General features: G+C 36.8%; 1 protein-coding gene and 2 long non-coding RNA genes across 3 annotated transcripts; 1 reads left to right on the top strand and 2 right to left on the bottom strand.

The window, feature by feature from the left end:
- Nucleotides 1–204: 204 nt before the first annotated feature.
- LOC149719840 (uncharacterized) lies at nt 205–1,447 on the top strand. Its single transcript, XR_016380829.1, has 2 exons — nt 205–326; nt 1,136–1,447. It is a non-coding gene; the product is annotated as an uncharacterized LOC149719840 (long non-coding RNA).
- Nucleotides 1,448–6,958: 5,511 nt separating this feature from the next.
- Nucleotides 6,959–7,879, bottom strand: LOC149719839 (uncharacterized). Its single transcript, XM_089864129.1, has 3 exons — nt 7,718–7,879; nt 7,336–7,655; nt 6,959–7,234 (listed from the first exon to the last, which is right to left on the bottom strand). The coding sequence occupies exons 2-3, from the start codon at nt 7,497–7,499 to the stop codon at nt 7,024–7,026; spliced, it is 375 nt and encodes a 124-aa protein (XP_089720255.1). The 5' UTR covers nt 7,500–7,655; nt 7,718–7,879; the 3' UTR covers nt 6,959–7,023.
- A 2,454-nt stretch (nt 7,880–10,333) lies between these two features.
- Nucleotides 10,334–10,992, bottom strand: LOC149719838 (uncharacterized). Its single transcript, XR_016380502.1, has 3 exons — nt 10,894–10,992; nt 10,752–10,827; nt 10,334–10,689 (listed from the first exon to the last, which is right to left on the bottom strand). It is a non-coding gene; the product is annotated as an uncharacterized LOC149719838 (long non-coding RNA).
- Between the last annotated feature and the right edge of the window lie 3,851 nt (nt 10,993–14,843).

Here is a 14,843-nt window from a genome sequence, read left to right as displayed (position 1 = left end):
TATAAGTTGATTGTTGCCAGGTTAACTTAGACATGCATAAATCCTTAAGAGGCGTTATCAAAGGCTTAGTCAGTAAATGATTCACTGATAACCCTTGTATAGTTAATTCTACCGTGGTTTTTGAACTATATTTCTTTTTAGCAATGCAAAGTGTACGTGTCATGTGTTATTGAATTTAGAGTTATAAACTTGTGTTTTTACTACATAGATTTCAGGTTGTTGGAGTTCCTGATTCAAAAGTTGGCGAACAAGTTTGCACCTGTATAATTTCAGACCCAGATGCAAACTTGACCACCGAACACATCAAATCATTTTTAAAAGAATAGGTAACAGTAAAACTATCAGAGTACTACTTGGAAACATTAAGTATAAGCATACCTCAGAGTAGATGAATGAAATAGGCGGGGTTGAAGAGATACGTTAGTCGATCCAGAGTTCTCATCTTAATTGTTATAATGCCAAGACTACTTTTTCTCATGACAGTGGTAAATGTGCGCGCGAAATTAGAGATAATTAAGAAAAGACGTGGAAATTGGTTGGGATCAAGGAAATGAAGTATATCTAAAAACCAAGTGATCAGACATAAGAGTTGAGATAGGTCAGCTTTTTCCCTTTGATCGAAGGTGTTAGATTTGTCATGAGACCGGAAGTTAACCTGTCCCGCTATTTGAGACGTGCCCACTCGAATGATACACAAAGTGTTTTGAATTGCCAAAGGTAGGAGATTCCGCTCCCTTTATTAAGTCTCTTTGGTGCCTGGTTTGCGGTAGATTTAACTAGTCTGGTGAAGCAAGTAACATATCAATCTGTTCACGCTCAAGATGCCGTAAGCGTGCTGATTGGCGAAGGTGGTCTTATTAAATTATCTTCTACACAAGGTTTACCATTGCCAGTAAGGCGCTTCAAATGAATTTTAAAGTAGTCGACATCGTGTCGGGTATATAATTTTGGAAATTGTTCAATGTAAGGTCCGAAACCGGTTTGGAAAAGCAGACCGAAGCCTCTTCAACTTAGTTTTACCATAGTATCTAAAAAGGGGCTACCTCTTCCTGCTTCCAAATAGTACTTTCATGAATTACGGTTAAAAAAGAAATAAGTTAAAGTATTATCTATAAAAATACTATTTCATTTTTAGATCTCATACTTTAAAATACCAAAATACTGCCTATTTATGGACTATTTGCTTCAAACTCCAAGTGGGAAAGTTATGAAACGCGAAGTTTCGAAGCTGGCACTTCATCATTTAAAAATATCTGAAGGATTGAGCTTCGAAAATTTGACGACCGCAGTTTCAAACGGTTTTTAAGACATTTTATTCAAAACGTATCTAAGTATACGACATAAGCCTTTGACGGACGAATTGTGTAAAGTTTTAAATTTTCACTGATTTTAATGATTTTATTGGTTATAATCATGGTGTTTGTAAATAAAGATTTTGAAAGCACTACTTCCACACTTTTAACCTCAACTAAAAAAGGTTATCCACAAATTGTAAAGGATACAAAAGCAAAACTCGTAGTCCGTTTGTAGCGTCATTTGGGCTTACGTAATTGAAGTAGTAAGTTTGTCACTGGTTACTGAGAGTTTGTCGTATAGCGACGCCAGGTGAGGCGCTGTTAAAGGCTAAATGGGAAGATGGACAACAAAACCGAGTGTAGTCAATTCTCGCGTCGTTCTCGAACTAGCTTTCAGTACTAGCATTATGAAGTATAGGTAGTGTCATATTTGTAGAACATATTAACCCTAACGACGATAATGGAATTGCGAACGCATTCCGGATATAGCATACACGTTAGCTCCGATTTGCCAACTGTCAACACGGTGACAGACACGTCCAGTGTAATACGTCATCGTCACTCGGAGTGAATTTAGATTGGTTTTTATACATGTTCGTCATGTACGTTAATGCAAATGGTCGGGGAAATTTGGGGAATTTAGTCAGGGAAAGCCTGGAAAACTCAGGATAGTCTTTACACTGTAACCATGTTGTGAATATACCTTTGAACATAGAGGGAATACAGTTGAGGCGTAGACAATTGGGCCTTTACAAACATAAAGGTAATATCTCTCCAAAATTTGAACATTTACATTTTTTCCCCATTGACTGATTTCCATGTGTCCAAGACAGATTCTTATTGAATGTAAAATGTCATCTGCTTTTCTGTATGCTTTTAATAATTCGTAAATTTTTATTTCAAAAAGGAGAAATAATTCTATATCTAGGTAAATAAGTTTGTAGTAGTAGTAGTAGTCCTCTTGACTCGGAGAGGTAATATTTTGGTTTTTCCAGCTTTCTTAACTCTTCGAGTGAACTATGTTTACGGAGCGTAGGTTTGCATCGACACTGGTGAAGAGCAGTTTCTTTAGAAACTTAGACACGCACGCTCGTTACTATTTGAAAATATTTAATCAACGCGAGACATGATTGTTAAATATTTTATGTTCTTATGATGGCGTTTTGGGATTCCTATAGTTTTACGTGAGGTCAACTTGGGTTTGGTCAGGTTCGGTTGAGTCAGCATAAGTTTCGTTTATTGGAGGCATTAGTGCCTCAAACTGTAGAAGTTATAAAGAGATGAATTATTTTGCTTTTCCTAAGTGTTCAATCTTTGCAACGTAATAAAACAAGCGCTTTAATTTAAATTGATAAATGCTTTATTATAAACAAGTTGGGATACCGAAATAAGCCTCTCCGAGTCGAGACGCAATTATGAGGTTTTTCTTAAGTAATTAAATAAATATCACCAGGCATGTATGGAGGGGGGTTGGAATAACTAAAGGGGCTCCCGGTGTTCCCTTGATGGTGGAAACATATCGCGAGGCCTTATTTTTTTTTTTTTTTTGAAAAGTGTAGCTTAGCCATCTCCTGAAGGCGGTAAATGTCTAGTCGTTTCAAACTAGGGACCGAGCGGAAGGAGGGTGGAGTTAGCTGAAGAATTTTCACTTTTTTGGCAGCCAATGAAAATATTTAAGCGGGAAATAATCATATTTCGTCAGTCTATGACGTCGCTAACATAAAATAAGCCACGCCAGATGTTTCCAAGATGATTTCACGCCTATTATGATTTGACCTTAGCCATTCCAACTCCCCTCCATTCATTCTTGATATCATTGATATTATCTCAACTAATTGTCATTAATTTATCTTAATACTTGTTAAATCGTTTTTAGAAACTTTATTCCTGAAATCGTTTCAAAAAACTTTATTCCTGAAATCGTTTTAAAAAACTTTATTCCTGAAATTGTTTTTAAAATATTTATTCCTGAAATCGTTTTTAAAAACTTTATTCCTGAAATCGTTTCAAAAAACTTTATTCCTGAAATCGTTTTAAAAAACTTTATTCCTGAAATCGTTTTTAAAATATTTATTCCTGAAATCGTTTTTAAAAACTTTATTCCTGAAATCGTTTTAAAAAACTTTATTCCTGAAATCGTTTTAAAAAACTTTATTCCTGAAATCGTTTTAAAAAACTTTATTCCTGAAATCGTTCTAAAAAATTTATTCCTAAAATAATTTTAAGCATAGCAATTGTTGACGTTTGAATTCAATTTTTGGAAATTTAGAGTTTATAAAGCGACTGAGTCAAAGCTCGGAATTGCGTGAACCTTTCGTGAAAGCCCTGCCATTGGGAGGCTAGATGTTTCTCGTAACTCTTGCGAACGCGTTTGCTCCGATTTGCCAACTACGAACGCGGTGTCAGACAGAGACACGTCCAGTGTAATACCTCTCTTGTGACGTCATAGTCACTTAAGACCCTAGTAGCACTGCCGACGTAGGGCCTACATGGCCGGCTTTGTGTGTTACCGACGAGTTGGTAAAAAGTCACTAATAAGTCGGGAGAGTAATAGTTTGAAAGTCGAAATGTCCGCCTGGAGGGACGACGGCCCGCCGGTTTTCCTTCTGTTTTGAGGCTACTATAAAACGACTGTTGGCCGACTATATGTCGGCGTCATTATGCCTACCTAAAGCCGCGCTCAATCAGACGATTTCGCGGCTTTTTAGTATAGGAACGGTAAATCGTCGGTAAAGGGCTGGTAGAGTAAGGGTTTGAGAGTCGAAATGTCCGCCCCGCGGGACGACGGCCCGCCGGTTTTCCGACTGTTATGAGGCGACTATAAAACGACTGTTGGCCGACTATATGTCGGCGTCATTATGCCTACCTAAAGCCGCGCTCAATCAGACGATTTCGCGGCTTTTTAGTATAGGAACGGTAAATCGTCGGTAAAGGGCTGGTAGAGTAAGGGTTTGAGAGTCGAAATGTCCGCCCCGCGGGACGACGGCCCGCCGGTTTTCCGACTGTTATGAGGCGACTATAAAACGACTGTTGGCCGACTATATGTCGGCGTCATTATGCCTACCAAAAGCCGCGCTCAATCCGACGATTTCGCGACTTTATAATATAGGAACGGTAAATCGTCGGTAAAGGGCAGGTAGAGTAAGGGTTTGAGAATCGAAATGTCCGCCCGGTGGGACGACGGCCCACTGGTTTACACGACACGAATGAAATGCGACTCTCATCCAACACGTTTGATAGTCGACTTAACCGCCTGTCAGCAAGAAGTCCGACGCTTTTGCGATGATCAAACCTTAACTCGAGGCCCGACGGTTTTGCGACGATCAAGCCTTAACTCGAGGCTTCATTCGCTTATAGTAAAGGATACTGATACCTAGTATTGAAATTTCTTTAATACATTTTCAATGAACAACACTTAAGAATTTGTACTTTGAATATTTCAAGTAACATGCAGGTCAATTATAACAACTTCAAATATTAAACAATGTATTCGATATTACACGACTAGTCGAATGGAAATATTAGCTGCCCAGCTAATTGGTTTTAACAAAAAGTAAAATTTTTCAGGGCGAGTATAATATTTACATCAATTAAAGCATTTATTAATATTCATTGTTAATATCTTCGATGTGGCCAGTTACTATCTTTTAAATTACAAAAATCTTACTGAAAAATATACACTTACAGATTTTTTAAGGAAAAAGAAAAACATACAATTCTAAAGGGTATTACTTGACACAATTTTCTCTTAAAATGTTTGAAACCGCATAAAAATCCTCTAACTAAAACAAATTGAGATCTATTTTTGAATTCAGTATTATTTGCACAACCAAAAATCTTTAAAATACTTAATTTATAAGGTTTTTGAACTCAAAGCGCCCCAAAACACTTGCTTCTTTTATATTAAAACAAAGAAACTGAAGGTATACATAAACGTTCAAGTTTTGGTTTCACTTTATAGGGGTGTGGTTCCCAGCAGATGAGAAGCTAGGTAAAAAAGCAAAGGCTTATGCATAAAACTGGCTCTAAGAGGTAGATAAATTAATAATTCAATAACAAAATGCAAACCTTACGTGACAAACGAAGACGTTTCTAGTTTATATAGTGTGACAAAGAACCTTAGCGATGAAATTAAAAGTTAGCAAGCCTATAACTAATCATTTTCGACCACAAAAATCTCGTTTAAACATTCTAACGACCCAGCCGCGTCAGAGACTGGAAAGGCTAACTTGCTTTCGCACTAGCAGCGCCCTCTTCGATGATGACGTGCATGGCGTTACCTTAGTTACGCCAATAGAACAGAGGCGTGTCACCTGACCCGAGAAATTACAGGAGGGAAAATTCAAACTAGAAAATCAGTTGTGTTTTCTTGCTTTGCAGTTTTTTGTAACGTTATGTTTCTAGTGTTGCCAAAAATATAGTATTATCAACTTCTGCTTGTGGGTCGAAATATAGTATAAGTTAAATATATAACAAAAAAAATTTGGTGGCATTTCGGAATAGTAAAAGTCAAAAAAAACCGTCCAACCGAAAAAGAAGGCCTATACAACAGCTTCGTTTTTCATTTTACTCTTTTAAAACGTGACCATACCGACTAGCGGGAAGGAGTTGGTAATCAATTGGCAAAAATGGGTTACATGTTTTGGACGGTAGGAAAGCCAACTTCAATCCACCACAGTTCCAACTGTCGGATAAATGTCGGTTACTAAACTGCCTAAGAACAACTTTGCTTTTAATTTTACTCTTCTTAAACGTCACAATACCGACTAGCGCGAGAGAGTCGGTAATCAATTGGCAAAAAATAAGTTGGAATTTTCTAGACGGTAGGCAAGCCTACTTCAAACCACCACAGTTCCAACTGTCGGATAAATGTCGGTTACTAAACGGCCTAAGAACAACTTTGCTTTTAATTTTACTCTTCTTAAACATCACAATACCGACTAGCGCGAGAGAGTCGGTAATCAATTGGCAAAAAATAAGTTGGAATTTTCTAGACGGTAGGCAAGCCTACTTTAAACCATCTCTGTTCTAACTGTCAGATAGATGTCGGCATTGCCAACTAAAAGAAGTAGTCGGCTTCATGAGTCAGAAAAGTGTCGGAATAAGCATTGGACAGCTGACTGGACCGTAAACCGACTATTCGACCTTTAACCGACTGTTATGCGGAAGGCTTGTGCTACTGGGGGAGAGGTAAAAATAGGAAACATTTTAAGGGTCAAACATTGCCTCTTCTAATGAGGTCGGGTTTAGTTTGTGAGAATAATTTCGGAAACTTTTCACACCAAGTTTAGGGAACAAGCAGATAAATTTATTAAGATAGTATGCAAAGACTAGGCTAATGCACTTGATCTTAAATTTTTGATATGCATTACAGCGAGTTATATTTATCATCCTTTTTTCGAAAATTTCTAGTGAAATATAAAATTTGAAGTTAGAAAGCGAGGAAAAAAATATTAGTAAGCAACAACACTATTTGTTAGTGTGTAGAAACTCATTAATCACACACTCGTGTCCTTAGCAAACACTGACAAAAGTATAGAAATGCCTGTGGTTTATTTTGTTTAAATTATGATAACTTAAATTACATTAAATTTTCATAGAATACATACTATATGTTTATGAGTAGATATAAAATGACATCACATGTAAACAACATTTAAGAGCTGAAAGTTTTTCATATTTTCAAAAAACAATTTTTTCTTGTCGTGAAAAATAATACTTTCAGCGGTTATGCGAAGTGATTTAAGAATATTTCGGTTATAACAACAGATAATGTCCCTGACATCAGCATGAAGAGCATGTAGAAAGGAACTATAACGCTACTGAGGTCCAAGGCAACGGTGCTTTTCAACGGTCTCTTCCACTTGACTTGTTCGATGACGTGACTCAACTGAAATAGCAGTTGATTGAAAACTTGTGTTTCGAAAATTGGTTCTAGGCTGAAAAAAAAAGTCGTCAAGGCAGTTAACGTTCACTACCGTTATTGAACGGTAACTGTTGTCAATCCCGTTAAACGTTTTGCGATAAAATTTGCACCGACCTTAGTTGGGCGTTCTCGTGCACAAGCGGACTGCTCCTTATCCAAGAGGTGTTGTAAATAAAATGCAAGTACTCGAAGCCAACTTCATGCTGCGAAAAGTAAAATCCTCCTTTGCTCGCGAAGAAATCTTTACTCACGGAATCAGTTGTCAGGACAGTTCCCATTGCCCAAACCAGAAACGGATCCCTTGTAATCAGAGCTTTTTCCCCAGAAAGAATAGGAATGAATCCATCACGCTGAAAATATTCTAGTGGATTGCTGAAAATTTTCTTCTGATCGAGAGTGTCTAGCCATTTCCTAATAACAGGATCCTTTAATGCCTAGAGATACGCAACAATGCCGTCAGAAGAAAAGAGAACTTAACACGGTAACGAAAATTTACCAAAACTTTCAGATGGTCAAGAGTTCCGGTTTCTTATATCATAGTAGGTGGAATTCCCGATTTGATCAAGTCCGAGAGGCTGTCGATGCAATTGTAGCTTTCCGCCGTGAAATCCGTATGCAAGGAACAACCCAAAAACACAAGAATGAAAGTGACTCCGATTAGCCACGATGAAACTAGTAGACGAGAAGAAATGTGGGGCGATTCGCTGGGAATCGCTAAAAATAATTATATAAAAAAGGACTTGGTTTGCCCAAGCCTAAAAAACAAAACGATAAGAGTTTTTTCCAGTTGACTGAAGCGCGGATATTTTATTTTTCTATATAATTTTAAAGACAATCCGTATTTTACTACTCTTTAGAATTTAATTCAATCTCCTGATTTTACTGGTAATGGATTTATTTCCTATAAATTAATTGATATAAAAAATTACTTATTTCAGATTTTTCATGATAAAATGGAATTGTTGAAAAATCTGAGATAAGTAATTTTTTATATCAATTAATTTATAGGAAATAAATCCATTACCAGTAAAATCAGGAGATTGAATTAAATTCTAAAGAGTAGTAAAATACGGATTGTCTTTAAAATTATATAGAAAAATAAAATATCCGCGCTTCAGTCAACTGGAAAAAACTCTTATCGTTTTGTTTTTTAGGCTTGGGCAAACCAAGTCCTTTTTTATATAATATCTGTTCCTTCAGTCTGCATTTGTATTAATCTATTATAAAACAATTTCTTGCCTGAAATGCGAAATTTTTCACTTCTAGGACGAGGTTAAAAATGGTTCTACACTTCTACTAATTCTTATAAGATACGGCTCACAATTCGTTTTAGAACCCGAGTTTTATAGTCAAATTCAAAACCAACACCCTGCCACGATTTTTAAACTATCAAAACCGTATCTTTTACAGTCCACTTTACGATTGCAATTATCCATGACATTGCGTTCACTGCCCTTGTACGTTTACAGTGATTGGCACCGTGGACAGTTATTTTAATTAAAATACCTAGGCCACAGATCCAGTTTTAAAAATATCCTTATTTCCAACACTGATCCATCTATCCTTCCAGCTTTTACAATCACCCATTGCATAGACTCACTCAATAGTCTGCCTAAGCAGGGATTTATAATAGAAGCTTACGCTTCCTGGATATTTTACTCACCTTAAAACGCGCACAACATTTATTCCTCGTCTGAAATAGTACCAGCCTGGCACGCGCGTTTGTGACGTAGAATTTGAGGCAAATTCAGAGGGGGGTTGAAGTATTTCACGTGATCGAGTTCTAATTTTGAATAGCGCGCGCGCACGCGCGCCAAAAGAAACATTTTGCCTCAATTTCTACGTCATCAGCCCCCCCCCCCCAGTCCCCACCCGCGCGAATTTTTGTGACATAAATGTGTTTAAAATCAAAATGCCTTACTGAAGGCTACAGGGAAATATCCATGAAGCGTAAGCTTCTATTATAAATCCATGGCCTAAGTAAGGCAACTTAAGCCTTGGTCGAAACTAACATCTAAAATATAAATTAAAAAGGTATCTTAAGTATAGAATTTCAACCGTGACACATAATTAAACGAAAATTAGACACGCCAGAGAAGTTTTTAATAAATATAGTGTTATATTTATTGAAAAATATCAAGTTAAAGTTTCAAGGCGGTGAAATGGCAAATTAGCGTCGTCTACTGTAGAGTAACGAACAATTAGCGTCGTCTGCTGTAGAATAATCTTTTGAGGTACTTACATTTTTAATTAAATTAACATACTTAGACTTAATTAAATTTGATGAAACTTGAAAAAGGCACACCTTGAATAGTTACTTGATAATTTAAAAGTATTCCGAAAGCTAACTTTCATGTAGTTTTTAAATGATTCGATGTACAGGAGCACCAAAAACCCCATGTTATTCCTATGGGAAAATCGGCGAAAATCTGTGAATTTTCATTTAACATTACGGGAGGGTGTGGGATCTTATCTAGAAGGGCCTACCGGCCCTCTAGAATTATTGCATGATTATTGTGCTTGCCATCTTTCCAGGCTCTGTTTATTAGATAGCTTATTCATAACTGGCTTGCTCTACAATGTGTCGTAATGGTTTTTTTTTCAAATGTAAGCGATCACTAAAATACTTACGTTCGGCGCAGAAGAGGGACGCGTTGTCCCAGACATTTCCGACGGTTTCTTGGGCTAGTTTCTTGACGGCTTTTTTTGTGGGCAACGATTTGTATTTGTTCGTTACGAAAGAGTGAATGACGAGCAAAAGGGACAGAAGGAGCACGGTTGACACCGTTAAAATCACCAGCTGATAGAACCAAGGAGGAAATTTAGTGCATTGTTATTGATCAAAATTTACTTCAGTGTCCATATTTAAGAAGGACAAAGAAGTTGACATGACTCTCTTTGGGGCGGCGGACACGATAATTGTCCGAGCCGTATTGAATACCGGAGACGGACTAAAATATTTTGTCGACCAACGAAAAAAGACCTTGACACAGGTATTAATATGAAGTTAGCATTCTAAAATCAGAATAAGGTTCTTGAAAAATTGTGTTCTTTAATTTTGGTCCAATTTCTCTTTCACTTACGTTGAACACATCAGGCGCTGTATATATTTTACTAGCGTTTAAAAAGTTAACTTTATGCCCTTCGTAAATTGACCTAAAATCATCGACCAAATTAAATTACAATAAAATATAATAGACTCAGTTCTTGAGAATGCCGAAGTTCAATTCGGAAAATTTTATTGAAGGGGTTCGGAACCATCCATATCTTTATGATATGGCACACAAAGATTACAAAGACCAAAATAAGAAGAACAATGGGCCGCAATTGGTGCAATTTTCAGATAATCTGGTAAAAGCTTTGGTTCCATTATTTGCGGGAAATACGCTTAGAGAAAACACTATAACCTGAGCAACAATGGAAAACAAATCCGACGTTTGACGTCCAGCCGCAAAGTGTTTTTTCGGTCTAGTGAAAACCATGCTTAGGTGCTAAAATGATTCTTTCTTGTTAAGAACTAAAAAAAATACTTCATGTTGGAGATCGTTGTAAATAATCTCCCATGATTTTGAAAATTGACACTTGATTCTCCTTCTTCCACGTTTCCTGGGATAAATATTAAAAGTTTGATTTTCATCAAGAGCACAAGCGACCGAATGTTGACAAACTCACTGTGATTGTCGAGTTTCTTTGGCGTACCTATGATAACTTATTTCAAGTCAAATATGACATTTCAAATTTCAAAATACAAATTCTACCTGTATTTAAAATATCGATCTTTTCCAAGAAATTCGAATTATTTTAGTTCCATTTTGAGCTAGCATGAATCGGAAAGATGAACACTAAAGTAACAAGCCTTTAACACGCGAAAACCCTTAAATCTATAAGAGAAAATAACATATTTATTGGAAAACTTTCAATACAGTTTTGGCATTGGGTATTTCAAGACTAGAAATAAAAATGCGTTGATAAAACCTCTTAAACGTCTCTTGTGTTTAGCCATGCCTATCTCCCGCTCATGAAACTCTTGCTATGGTAATTGAAAACAAAACAGAATAACTTGGAGAAATCTTGCAGCATGACGCGATAAACGCAAAAGTTAAAGGGAATGCGAATTTACAATTTCATATCATATTTTACCACGAAAGTGGTATTTTTTTCACTTTTGAGTCTCTACTTTCAAAATATCAAGTTTTTAATATAATTGAACCAAAGTTTCGATTTTTATAATCTATTGAAAAATCAATAATTTTGTCTTGTTGAGCTTGTTCGCCCCGACTTATTACTCTCTGGTATCCGTTCACGAATTTTCTGCCAGCTTATATTCTTAGTAATATTCGAAACGTATCGTAAGTAAACAAACAGTGAAATTATATTGTTTGGTGTATAGCTGATGAAATCAAAAACTATTTACGAATTCAACATTTTCTGCTTTTCCTTTTCCATTAGATTAAAGTATATACCACTTTTAAACATCTCGGAAACCCTTCTGAAGGTTCACGGTTATCAAAATAATGAGATTGGTCACATGTTTGCCACCGCAGTAAGGGAGTTCATGAAATTTTTATAATATTTTTGATCATTCATTGACTCACATCGTAATAAAACGCTACGGGTGAACTCATGATGATTAAAGACAAAGTCTCCATTCCGTTTAAGGTTACAATGTATGATCATTCATACCATTGATTCAACCGCATCCCCTCAAAAACCATATACCTTTAAATAATTTTCAACGAAGGCGAATTTGAGACCTGTCTTTTTTCTTTCTTAAAAATACGTCACAGTATATTTTAGCAATGGTTATATAATTATGATTGCCTTTGAAATTTAGTTGCATTTCATCTCGGCTTGAGGTAGTTCCAATACTAGACAATATGTAAAATAAACCTACTATGGTTTTTGACCCAAAAATTTGCCACCATCTTAATTCGGGTAACATTCACTATTACAACACAAGAGACAGTCTCTTATTGAAAGAATAGTTTCTAAAAGAAGGAATTAGCCAAAAAAAAAGAGAAAGGATTTTAAGCGTTTGCCTTTAAAAAAGTCATTTTGCTGGGTATTGGAACAATATTAATCGTTAAGACCAGAAGTTGATGACTTCTTATCCTGGGAAGTATTGGACACTAAGGCATTATATAGTATCCATCCCTGCAAGTCAAAATTGCCTATGGCAATCGTAAAAGAGGGTCGAAATTTCCTCCCCACTAGGAAAACTTTCTAATCTACTGGAAAAAATCCCACGCCGAGAGGCTGTGGCACTCAAACTGTGGGGCGTGTTCAAAACTTCTTCAGCGCCAATCGTTGAAAAGCCGTCTGGCTAGAACTCTATGAAAATCCATTACAATCCGTGGGCCTAGGACCCCACACTAGTTTGACCGGAATTTCTAGCAGTCTATTAAAACAGCTGTTCTTGTCACCGTTTCTGATTCGTTACCTCAAACCACAGGACACACCTTAAAGTTTCGTTTCTTGCCCGCTGCTGGCGCGCAAATCAGCCTAACACCTCAAAATGAGGGAAGCGCCGTAGGTGGCGCGGTGATCGGACCTAATAAGAAGTTGGCTAACAGAGATGGTTCCGGATATGGTTAGAGTCCAATACTTCCCAGGATAAGAAGTCATAAACTTCTGTTATGACTTATCAAATACGACGAAAGAGTACTGAAAAGTTATCTTTTATCATTGCACATTCCGGTTTTTTAGCTCTTCCTTTTTACGTTTGTATTGATGATTACAGGTTATTGATATGGGTGTCGTAACTTATTCATTAGTACCCAGTGACCCTTTTCTTTATCACGTTTCTCCAACCATTTTAATGGGTGATTCTCGCATTGCAACGTGCTTCGACACAGTGAATAAACACGACACACGTTTATCCGTGGATGGTTTAGATACGCCCACGTGGTGCCTGATCGCTACGGCATTGCTAATCATGACTATGGTATCATCATTGGCTACATCCTTATCATTAGCAAAAGGTTACAGAATTCAAACAGTTCGTGAACAGTTGACTTTTTAATTAAAGAGTCAGCTATTTTTACGTTTCTCAAACAAATTTATTTCACATTGAATGCACTTGTTCTAGGATGGATACCTGCTTTGACGATTAACTTCAATCAGTATGTTTGGCAATATTTATCGGATTTCCTAGAAAACAGTTTCGAGAACATAAATTCGAAGTCACCGAGGATCATTTTGTGCGGATGGTTACTCGGGTGTTCGGTGTTGACCAAATGCTTTTCTGGTGCCTTGAAATCAGAATTGCTATTAACCAAAACAAAATACATAAATACCATTGACAATCTTTGTGAGCAGAAAGACATTACTTTAATGATACCGGAAAACAATCCTATTCACGTGTCGATGGAGGTAGCACCCTCCATTTTCATTCTGATCGTAATACTTTCAGTGGAGCTAGGGGTGTGCGCTTTCAAACTCACAGGACCGAGTTTTGGGGATGTATACTAGAGCCCTTACTCGAAAAAATAAGCGGAGGTGAAGGGTCGAGCATTATGTTCATTTTCATGAAACTATAAGGTAATATTCGAGATGGTCCACTAAGTTCTTTTACAGAAGGGGTTACTCAAATAATTATATTTACCACTCACTTATTTCAAACAATACTTAAAAACCAAACCGTTTATTACTAAAACTGTATATTTTTTCATGCTTTAGAAAAAGTAGTTCATTAATGTGTTGAAACCAATTAGAGCTATTCAAACGACATATATCGCAATTCACTTGCTTTAAAACGACTTCATCTTTTACAAATATATACCTGGAATTATTCCACATTCTCAGGCTAGGAAAATATATTATATTAGCTGTTACCCGCGGCGTCGCTCGCGTGTAACTTCCATCAAAAAGTTATAAAGAAAGGGTAAATTTTACTGATAACTAATATTTTTGTAGCACCCTAGGAGCAAAGGCACTCGGCGTTTCCCGTCAGCCCGTCGCGACATTTTTTATTACTTTTCACGCGGACATTATTCCATAAAGAAGGGTTTTTAAGTTTTTGGCCGTCATTTAAAAAGATGGCAACAAATCGAGCCCGAAGGACCATTCAGCCCGTCTACAGTTTAAAGGAAACCAGTGTACTAAATATTTGTGAAATCGGTTGAAACGCGCGGACTTTATTACGTAGAGAAGATTATTTTACATTTCTGGGCGCCATTTTTTAAGATGGCGGCGGATTGAAAAAAACTTTCTTAGTACGCGCCTACTACGTATGAGTAACGTTCCTGCAAATTTTCAGCCTTCTAGGGCTAGCGGTTTGGGCTGGGCGTTGATTATCAGTCAGTCAGTCAGGACTTTGATTTATATAGATATAGATATAAACGAATTACCCCTTCAGTGTTTCAATTGATAGAGTACGCATTGAACCGATTGGTATATTTACATATACAAAATATATATACATGTATGCAAGCGCTGTGACTAGTTAGAAAGTCATCCGCCCCTTTCCCTCCCACTAGCAGGTATTACGAACCGATTTTCATCTTTCAACCATCTAAACTGAAAACTATAAAATTATTTTTCAACCATTCAGAGAAACTCGTCATTTAGCACCAAACTCCAGAAAAAGATTGATCAAAATGGGTTCATCTACAATTACACTA

This window comes from Phalangium opilio, unplaced genomic scaffold (assembly GCF_054372755.1).
Source record: "Phalangium opilio isolate 3A_F unplaced genomic scaffold, DU_Popi_V2 ptg000002l_1, whole genome shotgun sequence".
NCBI lineage: Eukaryota > Metazoa > Arthropoda > Arachnida > Opiliones > Phalangiidae > Phalangium > Phalangium opilio.
This window is presented reverse-complemented; position numbering and strand designations above follow the sequence as displayed.

Coding starts and splice junctions, on each gene's coding strand:
- LOC149719839 (XM_089864129.1), bottom strand. CDS start 7,499: ATGGGAACTGTCCTGACAACTGATTCCGTGAGTAAAGATTTCTTCGCG. Junction 7,235..7,335: donor CACGAGAACGCCCAACTAAG/GTCGGTGCAAAT, acceptor TTTTTTTTTCAG/CCTAGAACCAATTTTCGAAA.